This window comes from Carcharodon carcharias, chromosome 9, assembly GCF_017639515.1.
Source record: "Carcharodon carcharias isolate sCarCar2 chromosome 9, sCarCar2.pri, whole genome shotgun sequence".
Taxonomy (NCBI): domain Eukaryota; kingdom Metazoa; phylum Chordata; class Chondrichthyes; order Lamniformes; family Lamnidae; genus Carcharodon; species Carcharodon carcharias.
In genome coordinates, this window is record NC_054475.1 from 103,222,277 (window position 1) to 103,237,972 (window position 15,696).

The 15,696-nt window shown below is 42.5% G+C and overlaps 1 protein-coding gene across 3 annotated transcripts; it reads left to right on the forward strand.

Moving 5' to 3' along the window:
* The first annotated feature begins 92 nt into the window (after positions 1-92).
* Positions 93-15,492, forward strand: gpr34l (G protein-coupled receptor 34 like). Of its 3 annotated transcripts, none has more exons than XM_041194679.1 (2): positions 93-112; positions 13,223-15,492. In XM_041194679.1, exons 1-2 carry the CDS (start codon positions 110-112, stop codon positions 14,273-14,275), a joined length of 1,056 nt encoding a protein of 351 aa, XP_041050613.1. In that variant the 5' UTR covers positions 93-109; the 3' UTR covers positions 14,276-15,492. The 3 variants fall into 3 exon arrangements, with proteins under 3 accessions (XP_041050613.1, XP_041050614.1, XP_041050615.1); XM_041194680.1 differs by lacking the exon at positions 93-112 and adding an exon at positions 10,652-10,823; XM_041194681.1 differs by lacking the exon at positions 93-112 and adding an exon at positions 10,670-10,866.
* Positions 15,493-15,696: the final 204 nt, after the last annotated feature.

Genomic DNA, 15,696 nt, shown 5'->3' on the forward strand with positions numbered 1-15,696 from the left:
GCCACTGCAGTCCATGTGGAGTAGGTACACTCACAGTGCTGTTAAGAAGGGAGTTCCAGGATTTTGACCCAGCGACAGTGAAGGAACGGCGATATATTTTCAAGACAGGATGGTGAGTGACTTGGAGGGGAACTTCCAGGTGGTAGTGTTCCCATTTATCTGCTGTCTTTGTCCTTCTAGGTGGTAGTCGTCATGGGTTTGGAAGATGCTGTCTAAGGAGCCTTGGTGAATTCCTGCAGTGCATCTTGTAGATGGTACACACTGCTGCTACTGTGCGTCAGTGGTGGAGGGAGTGAATGTTTGTGGATGTGATGCCAATGAAGTGGACTGTTTTGTCCTGGATGGTGTCCAAGCTTCATCAGTGTTGTAGGAGCTGCACTCATTCAGGCAAGTGGGGAGTATCTCATCACATTCCTGACTTGTGCTTTGTAGATGGTGGACAGGCTATAAGAAATCAGGAGGTGAGTTACTTGTTGCACATTTCCTAGCCTCTGACCTGCTCTTGTAGCCACAGTATTTATATGGCTAGTCCAGTTCAGTTTCGGGTCAATGGTAAGCCCCAGGATGTTGATAGTGGGGGATTCAGTGATGGTATTGCCATTGAACATCAAGGGGCGATGGTTCATTTTTCTCTTGTTGGAGATGGTCATTGCCTGACACTTGTTACTTGCCACTTGTCAGCCCAAGTCTGGATATTATCCAGGTCTTGCTGCATTTGGACATGGACTGCTTCAGTATCCAAGGAGTCACGAATGGGGCTGAACATTGTGCAATCATCAGCGAACATCCCTACTTCTGACCTAATGATGGAAGGAAGGTCATTGATGAATCAGCTGAAGATGGTTGGGCCTAGGACACAACCCTGAGGAACTCCTGCAGTGATGTCCTGGAGCTGAGATGACTGACCTCCAACATTCACAACCATCTTCCTTTGTGCTAGGTATGACTCCAACCAGCGGAGAGTTTTCCCCCTGATTCCCATTGACTCCAGTTTTCCTAGGGCCCCTTTATGTCACACTCAGTCAAATGCTGGCTTGATGTCAATGGCAGTCACTCTCACCTCACTTCGGGAGTTCAGCTCTTTTGTCCACGTTTGAGCTAAGGCTGTAATGAGGTCAGGAGCTGAGTGGCCCTGGCAGAACCCAAACTGGATGCCAGTGAGCAGGTTATTGCTAAGTATGCGCTGCTTGATAGCACTGTTGATGACCCCCCTCCATTACTTTACTGATGATCAAGAGTAGACTGATGGGGCAGTAATTGGCTGGGTTGGATTTGTCCTGCTTTTAGTGTACAGGACATACCTGGGAAATTTTCCACATAGTCGGGTAGATGCCAGTGTTGTAGCTGTACTGAAACAGCTTTGCTAGGGGCGCAACAAGTTCTGGAGCACAAGTCTTCAGTACTATTGCCATAATATTGTCAGGGCCCATAGGCTTTGCTGTATCCAGTGCCTTCAGCTGTTTCTTGATATCACATGGAATGAATCTAATTGGCTGAATACTGGCATCTATGATCCTGGGGACCTCCGGAGGAGGCTGAGATGGATCATCCACTTGGCACTTCTCCTGAAGATTGTTGCAAATGCTTCAGCCTTATCTTTTACACTGCTGTGCTGGGCTCCTCCATCATTGAGGATGGGGATATTTGTGGAGCCTCCTCCTCCAGTGAGTTGTTTAATTGTCCACTGCCATTCACGACTGGGTGTGGCAGGACTGCAGAGCTTAGATCTGATCCGTTGGTTGTGGGATCGCTTAGCTCTGTCTATTATTTGTTTTTTATGCTGTTTAGCATGCAAGTAATCCTGTTTTATAGCTCCACCAGGTTGACACCTCAATTTTAAGTCTACCTGGTACTACTCCTGGCATGCTCTCCTGCACTCTTCATTGAACCAGGATTGACTCCCTGGCTTGATGTTAATGGTAGAGTGGGGGTTATGCTGGGTCATGAGGTTACAGATTGTGTTCGAGTACAATTCAGCTGCTGCTGATGGTCCAGAGCACCTTATGGATGCCCAGTCTTGAGTTGCTAGATCTGTTCGAAATCTATCCCATTTAGCACGGTGGTAGTGCCACACAACAGGATGGAGGATATCCTCAATGTGAAGAAGGGACTTTGTCTCCACAATGACTGTGCAGTGGTCACTCCTACTGATACTGCCATGGACAGATGCATCTGCGGCAGGCAGGTTGGTGAGGACTGTACCCACATCTTCCATGGCACTGTGCATTGTCCAGCTGCTCAGAGGGGTAGGAAGGAGTGTGGAAGGGAAATAGTGGTAGGGGATTCATTAGTGAGGTGAGTAGGCAGGCGTTTTTGTAGCTGTAGATGTAATTCCAGGATGGTATGTTGCCTCCCGGGTGCCAGGGCCATGGATGTTACAGAATGGCTCCAGGGCATTCTGAAGCGGGAGGTTGAACAGCCAGAGGTCATGGTCCATGTTGGGACCAATGACCTAGAAAGAAAGGGAAATGAAGCCCTGCAAGCAGCCTTCAGGGAGTTAGATAGGAAATTGAAAAGCAGGACTTCAAAGGTAGTAATCTCCGGATTACTCCTGGTGCCACGCAGCAGTGAGTATAGGAACAGAAGGATAGAGCAAATGAATGTGTGGCTGGAGAGATGGTGTAGGAGGGAGGGCTTTAGGTTCCTGGGGCATTGGGACCATTTCTCAAGGAGGTGGGACCTATACAAGTTGGACGGGTTACATCTGAACAGGAACAGGACCAACACCCTCGCAGGGAGGTTTGCTAATGCTGTTGGGGAGGATTTAAACTAAATTAGTGGGGCGATAGGACCCTGAAAAGTAGTTCAGAGGGGAGAGAAGCTGAGTTGGAATTAGAAATTAAAATGCTAGTAAAGAGTCTGGAAGGCAGAGGAAACATAGGCTAGATAAGAAAGAAGTGTGTTTAGCAAGGCTAAATAGAATATATTTTAATGCAAGGAATAAGACAGATGAGCTGAGAGCACAGATAGGAGTATGATATCATAGCTATGACCGAGATTTAGCTAAAAGAAGGATAAGATTGGCAGCTCAACATTTCTGGTTATAGGGTATTCAGACAAAATAGAGAGGGGGATAGGAGAGGATTTGGGGGGGGCGGTTGCTGGTCGCAATATTGGCCAAGGAATCAATTATAGCAGTGAGGAGTGATGATATCCTGGAAGGAACATCAAATGAGGCCATATTAGTAGAAGTAAAAAACAAAAGGGGCAGACATGCTGTTGGGTGTGTTCTATAGGCTCCCAAACAGTCAGGGAGAGATAGAGGATCAAATATGTAATCAAATTTCAGAGAAGTGTAAGAATAATAAGGCAGTAATAGTAGGGGATTTTAATCACTCAAATATTAACTGGGAAAATTTTAAGGTGCAAGATAGGGAGGGAGCAAACATTGCATCCAGGAGAACTTTTTTAGCCAGTACGTAGAAAGCCTAACAAGGGAGGGTGCAGTTCTGGACCTAATATTCGGATATGAGCCTGGGCAGGTGGAAGGCATATCAGTAGGGGAGAATTTTGGAAATAGTGACCATAACTCAGTTAGATTTAGGATAGTTATGGAAAAGGATAAGGTTGGGCTGGGAATAAAAGTTCTAAATTAAGGAAAGGCTAATTTTACTAAGATGAAATGCAATTTGACCCAAGTGGGCTGGGAGCAGCTACTTGCAGATAAATCTGTGTCAAAGCAGTAGGAGGCATTCAAGGAGGAAATAGCGAGAGTACAGGGCAAATATGTTCCTGTAAAGACAAAGACAAGTTCGGAGAGCCCTGGATGTCAAGGGACATAAAGGTTAGGATTAAGGAAAAAAGAGAAACTTCTGGCAGATACTGAGGGCTCAATATAGCAGAGCCCCTAAAGGAGTATAAAAAGCGCAGGGGGGAACTTAAAAAAGAAATTGGGAAAGCTAAGAAACTGCATGAGAAAACATTGTTGGGTAGTATAAAGGAAAACCCAAAGGAGTTTTTTAAATATATAAAGAGCAAGAGTAGAACTAGGGAAAGAGTAGGACCAATTAGGGATCATAGAGGTAACCTGTGCGTGGACCTGGAAAACATGGGTACAGTCCTCAATGAACACTTTGTGTCAGTCTTCACAATGGTAAGTGACAACGCAGGCATAGACATCAGAGTGGAGGCTGTGAAATATTAGAGGAGCTTAACATAGAGGGAGAGGAGGTACTAGCGGGTTTAACGGCCTTAAAAGTGGATGAATCAGCAGGTCCAGATGAGATGTACCGCAAGCTGTTGAGGGAGGCAAGTGAAGAGACATCAGGGGCCCTGGCAATAATTTTCAAATCCTCTCTGGCTACAGGTGAGGTGCTAGAGGTCTGGAGGACTGCTAAAATTGTCCCATTATTAAAAAAGGGAGGAAGGGATAGACCAGGAAATTACAGGCCAGTCAGTCTAACCTCGGTGTTGGGGAAGTTACTAGAAAGAATTCTGAGGGACAGAATATATCTGCACTTGGAGAGACATAGATTAATCAGGGATAGTCAGCATGGATTTGTTAAAGGAAGGTCGTGTTTGACAAATTTGATAGAATTTTTTGATGAGATTAATGCATTTGATGTGGTCTACATGGACTTTAGGACGGTTTTTGATAAGGTCCCTCATGGCAGACTGGTCAAGAAAGTAAGAGCCCATGGGATCCAAGGCAAAGTGGCACATTGGATCCAAAATTGGCTGAGAGGCAGGAAACAGAGGGTGATGGTAGAGGGATGTCTCTGTGACTGGAAACCTGTTTCCAGTGGGGTTCCACAGGGCTCGATCCTATGGCCCTTGATGTTTGTGGTGTAAATGAGGATTAAAATGTGTCATTGAGGAATATAAAGTGAAGAATACAATGTGTTAGTGAAAGTTGTAAAGTGAGGATTACAATGTGTCAGTGAGGATTATAAAGTGACGATTACAATGTGTCAGTGAGGACTACAAAGTGACGACTCAAATTTGGCAGTGAGGATTATAAAGTAAGAATTGCAATGTGTCAGTGAGGAATGAAAAGTGAGGATTACAATGATTTGGACTTAAACATAGGGGGTATGAACAAGAAGTTCACGGATGACATGAAAATTGGTAGGGTGGTAAATAGGGAGGAGGATATCAATGGACTGGTCAGATGGGCAGAGCAGTGGCAAATGGAATTCAGCCCAGAAAAGTGTGAGGTAATGCACTTGGGGAGGGCTAACAAAGCGAGGGATTACATTATGAATGGTAGGGACCTGGAAAGTACAGAAGAGCAGTGTGCTTATCCACAGATCCCTGAAGGTAGCAGGGCAGGTAGATAAGGTGGTTAGGAAGGCATGTGGGAAACTTGCCTTTATTAGCCAAGGAATAGAATACAAGAGCACGGAGGTTATGCTGGAACTGTATAAAATGCTGGTTAGGTCACAACTGGAGTACTGCATGCAGTTCTGGTCACCACATTATAGGAAGGATGTGATTACACTGGAGAGGGTGCAGAGGAGATTTACGAGATGCTGCCTCGTTGGAGGGTCTGAGCTATGAGGAATGATTGGATAGGCTGAGGTTGTTTTCCTTGGAACAGCAAAGGTTTGAGAGGGGACCTGGTAGAGCTGTATAAGATTATGAGGGACATAGATAAGGTGGATAGGAAGGCACTTTTTCTATTAGTAGAGGGGTCAATAACCAGGGAGCATAGATTTAATGTAAGAGCTAGAAGGCTAAGAGAGGAGTTGAGAATTTTTTTTTCACCCAGAGGGTGGTGGGAGTCTGAAACTCACCTGAAAGGGTGGCTGAGTCAGAAACTCTTGTAACCTTTAAGAAGTATTTAGGTATTCACTTGATTCACTTGCGTTGCCATAGCATCCAGGGCTAAGGGCCAAGTGCTGGAAAATGGGATTAGCGTGGTTAGATCTTTGTTGATTGGCATGGATATGATGGGCTGAATGGCTTCCTTCTGTGCTGTAAACGTCTATGAGTACATGAAAAAAACAAAAAAACTGCGGATGCTGGAAATCCAAAACAAAAACAGAATTACCTGGAAAAACTCAGCAGGTCTGGCAGCATCGGCGGAGAAGAAAAGAGTTGACGTTTCGAGTCCTCATGACCCTTAGAGTTCTGTCGAAGGGTCATGAGGACTCGAAACGTCAACTCTTTTCTTCTCCGCCGATGCTGCCAGACCTGCTGAGTTTTTCCAGGTAATTCTGTTTTTGTTATGAGTACATGAGTCCAACGAAAACTGTAATTTACAATAAATCAGCCTTAGCAAGTAAACCCAATGTAAGGATTTCCCCAGAATCTGAAAACTATCAACTTCTGCCAGAGAAGAACACTGTTTTCCTCTGAAAAGAATGTCCTGGAGTATGCACAGGACAATCCTCTTCACATCCATCCTCCGTAGCAACATGGTCACTTAGCCAGGCATCAAACTGGGGTCAGTGTAAAGTCAAGCAACTGCTCAAAATCATTTTCAAGCTTTTGAAATGACTCCAACAATTCTGTCATCCTTTGAAAGGGCCATTTGCACTTACATGGTTGCTTCTCTATAATTTTGTGCTGCAGCCCTTTAGGGGAACATATGACAATGATATATATGTGCTGCCCTGATGGCATCCAGCAAGTCAGCTCATCATTCTACAGGCACATGATTTGAACCTTGGACAGTGGCTTTGCTAGCTTTTTAGCTGTGGACACAAAATCAGCTCAACAGCAGGTACCCAGGAGTGAGTTACAGAGTAGAACATAATTCGAGGCACTGATAATGCCATGACCTTCATGAGTTTATTCAGGTTTTATGATGGGTGATATTGTAATAGTGACATGACCACACAGGCAGGAAACAGGGAATCAGAATGTGTGACAGCCCAAGCAAAGTGTGAATTCAGAAACACAGAGACCCTTTATGTGAGAGCTCCTCATGTATGTATATGTACAAACATGCATGCACAACTCCACAAGCTCCCCGTATACACCCTCACACACAAGCACACAAAAACCCCGAAACACAGACAACCCCAACACAGACAGCCCCTGTGACACATAAGAACACACAATTATCCCAATCACACACAAACACCACATACCAGCACCATTCCACCTACACACACAAACACAAAGCCCCACCCCCTACCAACTCCACATACACCCCTCCACCAACTACACACACACACACACACAAAGCCCCACCCCCTACCAACTCCACATACACCCCTCCACCAACTACACACACACACACACAACACCAACAATCTCTCACCCCCATTCCCAACACACAAACAAACCTCAAACACATCAGGCCAGTCCAGGAGGAGAGGCCCACAACATGGCACGCCACTCAATTCAAGACTCTTGTAATGCATACAGCCTATACAATAAGGGCTAGCGCAGGAGTAACACTTAAAGTGTTACACAATAAAAAGCACAGAGTTTGGGTTAAACTTTTGCAAATATGTTGCTGCACAAAATGAAAGATAAAAAGCAGTATGTGAGAAAATGTCCTTTGTAGCAGTTAAAATATACCTGTAGTTTTCTGGCAACTTGTTCAATTCCCTGGGCTGATGTCACAGAACAAAACTTGTGCAGAACTGAAAATACCTTGATGTGGTCAGCCTGTGGTAGTAAAAATGAACCAGTGTTGATGAGGATTTGCAATATGCATTTTCTCAGAAACTCCTCCATCAAACATGTAAAATCATGCATGCGGGCTGAAGACTGTGGGATACAGAACAAAGAGAGAAGCACAGCTGAAACAAAGTAAATGAGAACAAAACTTCGAAAGTTGATATAACAGGACAGTGATCAAGTTACTCACACAAATGCAGCCATCCAATGTTGTTGCAGACAGTAATGAATTATCATTCTAGAAGCACAGTCCGGAATGCATTGTGTGACTAAAAATGCTGGTAACACCATACATCTCTGACATACATCAATGAAATGCCAAACACTGTTAGATGTTTGAAAAAAGGACAATTCAGATTGCACAGCATTTTAAGGGTTTAGTCATAGATTTTATCTAGACCATTACAACTAGCCATAGAATACTGATGTACTGATACAATAGCCAAAGATGTTTTGCGCCTGTAAGGCTGACAATTAGGATTTCTCACTATGCTTTTGAAGGCATTCACATCTATTCCCTGCATTAAAAAAACAGAATCAAATGCCTTCCAATCTAGAGTCATTCTTGATGAGAATTTGCTGACAGTCTAATGTAGAGTTTAACTTCATAACTGTAAAATAATGAAGTGCAGGATTTGTGAATCTAAATTTGTATTAAAATGGTGCTTTTATATTAAAATGGCTGACACTGGCCTAACCTGCAAAAGCAAATACTGTAACATAAATAAGTTACCATGACTGCCTGCAAATAACTCGAGGGCTATCTTGGGAGGTGGCTTTCTATAAAGCAAGGTACTGGGTGCAAGGTATGAGATGGTATGAGTTGGCATGGGGGAGTGTGTGGGGGGTTAGGGGGTGTGAAAGGTGAGGGCTTTGTTTTGCTGTCATTATTACAACTGGGACAAAGCACCTGTGGCTGTTTCCAAACTCTTTCCGGGAGGCAGTGGGTCCCACTCCTGTCACCACCCTCCCACACCAGGATGAAATCCCACTTTTGCTAGTACTTTCTTCCAAGGTGGGCAGGTCAAGCTGGGGAATTACTTCACTCCCGATACCCGCCTCTAGGATGAAAACACAGCCCTAGGTTTTCCTATAATACCACACTTCACATATGTCAATCATTGGGCAATGTGTTGACGGCAATGTTCCCTCTAAGCTGCCCAATTCAAAAGTCCCTGCGCAGGCCACACAGAAATCAGCCCCTTTAAATTACTGTGTGCATGACTGCACAAAATACTGAAAGGAGCTGTACACTTAAATCAATCATGTGCACTCCAAAACAAATCACAGGTTATATTGGTGGGGAGCCCAGAAGACGAAAGAGAAAAATGTTTTTATTGTTTTTTATCTTGCTGCTCATATTACTCTTTCAATTGAGTGGTGGTAAAATAAACTTTCCTTAACTCCTTCCACAACCGACGCACAGGACGGGATTTTCTGCATCCGCCCGCTGCCGGGATCTTCCAGTCCCGCCGCAAGTCAATGGACTTCCAGCTGGGGCGCCGCCTCACCCACGGCGGGTCCCACCCATGACAGGGCCGGAAAATCCCGGCCACAGTGGCAGAAGTGTGCACCATCTACAAGATGCTCTGAAGCAATTCATCAAGCTTTGACATCACCTTCCAAACCCATGACATCTACCCCACCTAAGACAAGGACAGCAAGTGCATGGGAACACCACCACCTGCAAGTTCTCTTCCAAGACAGGCGCCAGTCTGTCTTGGAAATATATTGTAACTCCTACAATATCACTGGGTCAATTTCCTGGCACTCCCTCCAAAATTGCATCGTGGGTGAGCCACAAGTCCACAAGGACAGTGGTGGTTCAAGAATGTGGATTACCACCACCTTCTCAAGAGCAATTAGGAATGGGCAATAAATGCTGGAGTTGCCAGCGATGTCCACACCCCTTGAACAAATTTTTAAAAGCCAGTAAATTGCCAGATCGATTTCTTAAACAAAGGATTTGAGCATAAATAACAAAACTATCAATTTAATGGAGTTACAACTAAACTTTCATTCCTCAGAAATCAACCACAATTAATTTTTAAAACTGCAGTGTTAACTAAAAGGCAGATCCCTGAATATTAATATTAGAACATGAATATTGCTGAAAAGAGACACATGTTGCTGAAGCTTTTTTTCTTGCACTATCACAAACGCAAGAATGCCAAATTTCAAACAATCGCAGCAAATTATACTACAGGAGAAAAAAGGTGCTGATCGGTTGGCAAGTCAGTCCTGACTGGCTGAGGCATTCCTATGGAGATAGCAACAGGAAACTATAGGCTCCCCAATCTTCCTCAAAAAGGCACAAAGCTTGAACATATTCCTTCTGTTTGCAGAGAACAGCTCCCTGCATATGAACGTTTGTCACTACTAGCTAGTATAAATGAGCCACATTATGAGCTCCACTGATTATCTTAAATTGGTGGATAGTGTAGTGTTAGCATACTCAGGATTGTCCAGCAAGTGCTGTCCAAACACGGAATCACAGCTAACAGTTTATTCTGGGTTTTGCAAGTGTGGGCTGTTTGAGCATACCCTGGACTCTGCCTAATAGGAACAATAAAATGAACATACTATTTGTCTGACTTAAGGTCTGGCATCGCACTGCTTGGTGAAAAATGTATAAAACTCTTTCTCAAGTACTTTTTATTTTGGCTTTTAAATATTATGGCCACAGGAAAAGGGTTGTGCGCACATGATGCCTTTAGGAACATTTTTAATAGTGATTATATAGCATCACACACAACGTCACAGATGTGGTTTCTAATCTACCCATTATCATGAGACTGCCCAAGTGTTACTGAGTAAAAGTGTTCCTCAAAGGGGAAAGAAGAAGTCACATGATGGTGATCGGTGTTAACTGCCACCCAATTTATCAGACTTAAAACACAGTAAACTACTGTTCTGTCAAAGATTTTGCGGCTATGAAAGATTTTAAATTGCCTGTATTAAAAGCACAAATCTTGTCTGGCTCCCAAATGACTGTCTGCTCTTGTCCAGAATGATTCTGATAGGTTTTGCTGCTGGTTTTCTCTTTGAAGTGATGAGTCACGGAAGAAGGCGTTTGTTTAAAATCACCGAGACAGATTACGTCAGGAAGCAGAAACCCATGCATTGAGTTGGGGAGCAAAGCCTACGTATTCCTGTCAATGGAATTTCCACTGACAGAGGAATAAAAACAATCTGCATGAGCTAGCCACATTTTCATTGAAGCACAAGCACGAAACAGTACAGAGGAGGTAAGAGGCTCCAAAACAATATAACTCATGTCTTCAATTACAGGTCAGAACACAAACTATTTGCTTTGCAAAACTATGATTGGATTACTGCAGCAACTGAAGCTTCATTAGCGTTTCTGGTGTTTAATTTTTACAGCTTAAACCCTGGGAATTTTGGTGAATATGAAGAACTTGGTGATCCATATCATGTTTGGGTGTATGTGTGATGAGTTATTTGTATTTTGAAAGTTTATGAAATGCATTGAAGCTGATGGAAACTTACCTTACACACGTGTACAAAGCACGGATGGTGGTACGGGAAGTAAGAGAACGCAATTGATATGGAGGTGCAGGCAGTAAAAAGTAGTTGGTGTGTTAGGCGGAGGCAGCAATAATCAGTGATAGTACAAAATAGCATGTGTATGAGCAGTAAGAGAGTACCACCACTGTGTTTGGTACAGACCACAATATTGTGTAATATGCGAAGGGCACAGCAAAGGTCTGATCAATATGGTTGGACAGGCAGAGTGGGTGTACAAGCTGTGGGAGCTATGGTTTCTGATTTACCTTATTTTTCTCTGTCATATCAGTGTTTAAATATTAATTTATAAAATCTGAGCAATTTGTTGCTGGTGTCAATGAAGCGCATCTACACCATGCTTAATTGCTCCATCTGACCCAATACTTCATTGTCAGTGAAGCCCCAGCTAAATGCTTTTTGCAATCAGTTGTTATGCATTGGTAGGGTGTTCAATAATGTGAAGGTAACATTTAATGAAAATCATACACTACTGCTTACCATGGCCCTCATTTGAGATGACTTTGAAATTTTAAACATGCTCAGAAGTCGGATCTTGCTGTCATTATTACTGATCAGTAAATAGGAGTGGGCAGGAAAGTTTACAATTGGCTTATGAGGGATGATTTGTGTCTCTCTGCAGATTCCATACATTGTAGGACAATTTCTTTTTGGAGTAATTTTACAGTCATTTTCACTTGTGCAAGTAGAGGTGTTATTGAATAGTGTACTAAAAGTTAGAGACAAAGTGCCTGTGAAGGCCCATCAAGTGTTTGATGATACTGAGGCTCGAGGTTCAATGTAACGTATGAGTCAGACTGTGAGGGAGTCGATCTCTGCACCCATTGCACGCCCATGTTTGTGCACACTCCAATTTCAAAGCCTTTTCTTTTGGTCATATCACTCAGACCCCTGACATTAGAGATCAGCCTCATGACTCTTCTCTGCATTACCTCCAGCTCTTGAATCTTCATTTTGTTTCTCACTGGCCAAAACTGGACACAATAGTCAAGGTGCAATCTGACCAGAGCATGGTAAACTAAGATGTCTAGATCGCTTTCAACCTCAGCTTTCTCAACGTCATCCATATAGTTTGCTTATTGACATTTTTTCTCCTACATACAGTTTTATCTGCATTAAACTGTTCAGCCCAATTCATTCTGTAACTTCTGAGCTGTATTCTTCAGTTCCTTAAAGCCGATGAAGTAAGTTGGTCATACAGGATCTCCCTTTTGAAGGCAGGTTTGGTTCTTTTCTGAGAAGCACCATTAACAGAAGTAGTCAAATTGTTCTTAAAATACTAAATAGCAGTTGAAATCAGTTGCAATTACACATTAACATTCCATGCAGATTTTCTAAAATTTTGTTGTTTGCTTGTCCTAATTTTAGTATTTATTTTACCTGTTTTTTATTTGCAGCAAGCCCCTCGTGCTTTCCACAGCCTAACAGATATACACCAGCAGTGTAATGATGTTGTTATAGTGCAAATGCCTGACCTATTGCAGAGTTTAAAGGATTGAATGGTAACTTTGAAGGACTCACAGGTTGTCACAAACTTGCCACCAGAATCAGTTGTTCACCTGAACATGGGGCATTGTGCCAGTCAGAAAAAACTTGTACAGGAGGAAGACTTTGTTTGGGCATTTTAAGGTTTTTATTGATGCGTGGGGGCTTAACCCCCAACCAAAAACCTAGATGTGATATCTTAATTGATTTGAAATATATTTCAATTTAATTGAAAGTGCGCAAACATAAACACGTCCCAACAGAGCTATTGGGTTTCTTAATAGTCTGATTCATTGGTGGCTGAAGTTTAGGTTCACTTTAGTCTGAAAAATTCTTGACAGTGAGGGCCAGACGATGTTAGTTTTCTTGTCAAGGAGAGTTTAATACCTGGAAAACCAAGATCTGTCATTGCTACAAAAGTTCAACAGCAGAACGACAAATTGACCTGTCTTGTGAATGTTGGACATTATTGCCCTGGAATAATACACAAAAGCGTCCCATTCCTGGAAGTGGGACATCATAGAAAAAGCTTGCCTTAAAGAATTAAGTGTTATTATAGTACAGTGTTTAATTTTCAAGTCAGAACTCATGTTTCTCCTTTCTTTCCATGATTTAGGTTGTAACCATGGCTAATTTGCTGTCTTCGCCATCTCCTGATATCAATGTTTCCCAGCCAGCAATGGACTACACTGCAACATCCAGAGACATTAACTGTACCATTGAAAATGGTTTCCTCCAAATTGGTCTGCCTATTTTCTATATCATTATATGTGTGATTGGGCTCTTAGGTAACTTATTGGCCTTATGGGTGTTTTTCTTCAACCAGCGGAAGCCAACATCTATTTCTATTTACATGAAGCACCTGGCTATGGCCGACCTCCTGTTATTACTTTGCCTTCCATTCAGGATCGCCTACCATATCGGACAGTACAAGTGGATGGTTAAGTGCTACTTTTGTAAGATCATTGGGACATTTTTCTACGTCAACATGTATTCCAGCATTTTATTCCTAGGGTTGATCAGCCTGGACCGCTATTTAAAGATCACAAAGCCTCTCCGCAAGTTCAGGATCCACAGTGTGAAATGGAGTTCAGGCATATCCAAGGCTGTGTGGCTGGTCACTGTACTATTCATGCTACCCTTTTTTGTGTTGAGCAGCTTAAAGTCAAATGAGACAAAATGCTTCCATTACAAGAATCAGAGTGTGTTAGTGGGTGCAATGAACCTGGCAGCTGTCATGTTTATTTTTATCCTCTCCTTGCTATTTCTAGTGTCCTATGCCAAGATTGCAGTCAAACTCTACAACATATCCAAAGGGAAAAAAAAGCAGGAGATCAGGAAAGTGAGCACCAGAGCCATCATAAAGACTTTTATTGTTCTTGCCATCTACATTGTGTGCTTCATGCCTTATCACATTGTTCGAGTCCCTTATGTCCTCTCTCAGATACAGATAATCTCCAGTTGCCAATCAAAGCAGTCTCTACACATAGCCAATGAACTGGTTCTGTGTCTATCTGCCCTAAACAGCTGTCTGGATCCGGTCATCTATTTCTTCCTATCCAACTCTTTTCGCAGGACTATCATTTACACCATTAAAGGAAGATTCAACAAAACCTTCCCCAAAACTAGTGGGGCCAGGAACAGTTTCAAATCCATCACAGACATCTGAAGTTCGGAGCTGCAAATATTGAGGTAATGGAATAGAAGCAGGATGCATGTCCATCAGGGGAGCACAATTGCAGTGGCCATCTTGGCCGAAGGCGATGCATGGAGTTGCGGAATTTTAGGCAAGGTTTTGCATCAGTATGTTCCTATGAATAACAGCAGCCATCCTAGGTACAGCAGAGATCGCCATTCATATATATAGGAGGGCATGTCAAATACTCATGATATGCCCTGTTTCAAATATATGTTTCTGGTTGTGACAAGGAAAGCTCAGCAATAAGAGAGTGAAGCTACAGTTTTGTTGAGTTTGATGCATCTTACTGCAGTGTTGGAACTTGTAGAAGCTGCAGTAACATAGAATCACAGCAAGAACTTCTGATACCATCATGGAGTTATTTCCAGCTGGTCCCAGTGTGTATGCTTTCCAACATGACTTACTGACAATTCGCAAAGAAGATGCAAAATCTAATTAAACATAACACTCCCAATATCACAGCACTGGAAATACTCCACCAGATCATTGCAGGTAAAAGCATTTTAAAATGCAGCAAGATACATTTTCTTCCAGCACAAGCTCAAAACCACAGTAATAGTACCTGTGCGAGCCTGGTAATTTCTCTTTCGCCAACTTGTGTGGACACCAGGAAGTGTTGGTCCTCTAGGATAGGCAAGTCAGTTTTCCAAAGTTTTCACTCCTTGTGGTGCACAAGAGTTTTTTTAGAAGAGCTAAAAGCATAGTGGACACTTTGCGAAGAAACAAATTTGTATTTTTTATAAAGAATCAATCTCCCTGTATAGGACGTTCAAAAATAAAACACCACCTTTGGTCTTGTCAGTCACATCTGACTCTGAGGATGACCAAACTCTTCTATTTATAGCAAGTTCATTTTTCAGTGAGTAAAGCCAGCATAATTTGTATAAAAACATAAAGTATTGTGCTGAATAAAGGACGAATTGGTTCCAATATCTTGTTGTGGCTTTAAAGACTCACTGAATGTTAGATGTGAAAGTTATTTTAAATGTTTTATAAATAATTGTCCCTTAAATGGGCCCAGTCAACTGTGAAAAATTTGGATTATTAGACTGTAACTAGATGTAAAATGAAAATAGAAACTTTAAATCACAAAGCACGAATTATGTGAACTATGTTTTACCAGCACTTTAGCATCTAGTGAAAAAGGTCTTTTTTGTACAGATTAAATATATTATTTTTATTACTAATTCTGGTTTTGCCCTTTTATATAAAAGAAACTCTGCTCTCTGAGATTGTGCACAATTTACTAAAATGTTTTCACAGCGCACACACAATATTTTCCACAAAGAAACTTGCTCTTGTAATAAAGTTCTATCAGTTCACTACAGCACCAATTGCTGCACCACACAGCCTTCCATACAGAGTTCCCTGTGGAGTTTCCAGTACATTGC